Here is a 3,270-nt window from a genome sequence, read left to right as displayed (position 1 = left end):
ATGAAGAGGAAAGAAACGATGATAATGAATATTAGAGGAGCCCAGAGAACATTCCACCAATCCCGTTCATCTGAAAGCAGAAGAAAGGTTAAATGATGGTGAAAACATAACTGAAGATGCTTCTTTCCACAATGAGGGTGTGATATTGCACACTTTACCTGTGGACTCTATGTTAATCCTGTCCTTTGGCTTTGACAGGTTTCCAGTCTTTGGTGAATCTGAGACTGTTTTGGAAAATTTTGTGTCAGAAGCGTTTTCCATTTGAAAGAAAGAAAGGATAACATCATTTATTCACCCAAGAGTTGAATTACTGCATGTGTCTTCAGACTTGGGAGAAAACATTTATACCGCCCGCTGTCGTCAACGGTCACATTGGTGAGTTTCAGGGTTACGTTTCCAGATTTCAGGGCCTCGGGGATCAGAGACGCCTTCCCGATGTACGACTCCATCATCAGCCTCCTGTCCAGCTTCAAGGCCCTGTACACCAACACGTACTTTTTGGTTGAGTCCTGCCGTTGGTCCAGTCTGGACCACTCCACTGTCTTTTTTGTCGCATCCCAAATTGGACTGACCCAACATGGCAAGACGACATCATCACCAGGAGCAGCTTTGATTGGCTGAGACACACCAATAACTTCATAACCACCTGTAAACAGACAAACATGCAGAATGGTTCATGTTGTAAAGTCAGTGCTCTCAACTTTCTACATTTTCTGAAAATTTACTTTAAACAAAATTCACAAACAGGTAATACTGTCAGCGATAGATGACAGTATTATTACAATGCAAAGGTGGGACAAGTCAGTGTTTTGCAAGTCTCAAGTCTGAAACTTGGAATTTCAAGTCCTTTCAAGTTGTTTTTTTATTGTATGTTAAATCTAAATAATAGACCAAGTGTTTTTATTTTTTAAATCAACCATGACAATGCTCTCGTTGCAAATAAAGCACAGTGGTTTTGTATTTGGATGTGATGGTAAAATAAATATTCGTCAACTGATTAAATCTACAGTCTTTGCTGCAAATATCCCATTTCACCAAGACACAAAACAATGTGCTTCACTAAAGTGAAGGTTGTGTCTGATAGGATCAAGTCTCCATGGAGAAATGCACAGTTAGATCAACTAAGCAACTCTGCCGTAGAGCCGAACGTAAATGACGTAAAACTCAACTTCACGTTTATTATGAAATCTATAAAGACTATCACTCAACTAAAACATGCAAGGAGATGTTCTTGGTGGAAATCAAACCAAAACATGAACGATGCTCAAGTTTTATTTGCAACAGTTGACAGGTTCGCACGCCCTCCAGTGACGTCACCTCCTGAATCAAACACGGCCTGCAGCGAGTTTGCCAAATTCTTTTCAGAGAAAATAAAAAAAGTCAGAGGATTAATCAGCCACACTAAACCCAGTTCCAATGCTGTACCCAGACATAAATGCAGAATGACTCATTTTCAACTACTTTACTATAAAACCCTAGAAAAATATATATAAATAAATGAAGCTCCTCTTCCTGCTGTCTTGTTATCCTATCCACACCTTTTCTTAAAGTCCTGCCTGTCGTTGCTAATAATCCTGAATAGTAACTCATCGCTTTCATCCGGTGTTTCCCCCAGGCTTTGGAAACAGCAGTTACTGTACAATCTGCACAAACTACAGGCCGACCTCCAACCTCCGGTAACAATCAGCATCTGTAGGTGTTGATATGTCAATTTGTTGACAAATGAAAGGACGACAGCGGGAGTAAACTTCCCGGACAGTTAGAGAAAAAGTTTTACTAACCGTGAACTTTCTCCACAGAAACTAAAAAAATTATGAAAACCCTCCAAACATTCTTAGACGTTTTCTTCACTCGCAGGAACATTTTCATTAAGAGATGGTCGTAGTTCCAAAAGACATGCCTTCTCTCTGCCAAGCCGGTGTAACCCGGAACATAAAACGGGTCAGACATAAAAAGGTGGAGTTATTGATAAGTATGGCAAACCGTTAGAGTCAAAATTCACCCGTTCGTTCTGAACTGGAGAGATGCAAACTGTTATAAAACCGAACCAGCGGTTAGATATCTACCACATGATCCGTGTTATGGCGTATTAAGAATCTTTTATCATAAACAGGCTGCTTATAGCCGCCCGGCCACCAGATTTCCAGAGCCATTAGACTCATCATCTTGTGGAAGTGATTTAAAGTATCTTCCATTCCACAATCTAGTCAACTTTTTCAATACTATTAAGGAATTATTGGCCAACTCGCTAAAACCAACTCCTATATCTTGTTTAAAAGCTATTTTTAAGTTTATTTATTTACTAAGATATTTGCACAAGAAACTAGACAATAATTTTGTGATTTTCCAGTGTAGAACCTCCCTAAAACCCAAAACTTGACTCGCATCATGAGCTGCTTCATGGAACTGGAAATCTGTAGTTGGTCTCTGTAAAACCATCTTGCATGTTTTTGGACTATGAAGCTGAAGGACCTGGTAAGAGCCAATGGACACAAGGGGACATTCAAACTCCATGCAGAATCTGAAACCAGAACCTTCTGGCTGCAAGGCACCAGTGCTAAGAATATGGATTATGATAAAGTTAAATATTAAATTAAAATATTAATGATGGTTCATTTTGGAGTTCCCCTTTGAATTACTCAACTACTTTTCTTGTTCAGACTTGTTTTGTTACATCACTCTATATTACAGAAATAACTAATATTCTTTTTAAAGTAACTCTATAAAATATAATTTATTTTCTTTCATATGCAATATGAAGAATATTTTTGGTTATTAATTACTACATTAGACCATTTAGCACCGTTTAAAATCTATAAATTGGATGCCCTTCCAAATAGCTCAAATTAACAAGTCAATTAAATCAATTATTACAGATATCTATTAAAAATCAACATCCACAGCTAAAACTTCTTCCTTTTAAGAAGTTAATTTATACTAAATAATGGATAATTTGATAATATATTGATAAATTAGCTTTCTTTCAACAATACATCCCTTTGCAAATAAATGATAGTGGGAAATATTTTGAAGATAAAAGTGAAATTCACAAAAAATAAAAATGTAAAGAATGCTTTTTATATACACTTTTGACACACATTTAAAAATAAAAGTAAACATTAGTCATTTCAAAAGTATAAATAAACATTTATTTATTTTTACAGCACCAAAAATCCTCACCAGGAGGAATTAGAGCATTCCCATAATACAGTCTGTTTGCAGGCAGAGATCCTGCAGGGTCCTTTAGGTGGTTGATCAAATGGCTGAGTT

General features: G+C 36.9%; 1 protein-coding gene across 1 annotated transcript; it reads right to left on the bottom strand.

The window, feature by feature from the left end:
• On the bottom strand, nucleotides 1-665 carry LOC106943353 (myelin-oligodendrocyte glycoprotein-like; the record flags this gene model as incomplete). The annotated part of the gene is made up of 3 exons (XM_015026663.1): nucleotides 1-70; nucleotides 159-224; nucleotides 296-665. Coding segments are annotated over 3 exons (506 nt in total), but the record flags the coding sequence as incomplete, so codon positions are not given.
• Nucleotides 666-3,270: the final 2,605 nt, after the last annotated feature.

Source organism: Poecilia latipinna, unplaced genomic scaffold (assembly GCF_001443285.1).
Source record: "Poecilia latipinna isolate Pla-1442-1.1 unplaced genomic scaffold, P_latipinna-1.0 Scaffold5190, whole genome shotgun sequence".
Lineage (NCBI taxonomy): Eukaryota > Metazoa > Chordata > Actinopteri > Cyprinodontiformes > Poeciliidae > Poecilia > Poecilia latipinna.
The sequence above is the reverse complement of the archived record's forward strand: the minus strand, read 5'-3'. Positions and strand labels throughout refer to the sequence as shown.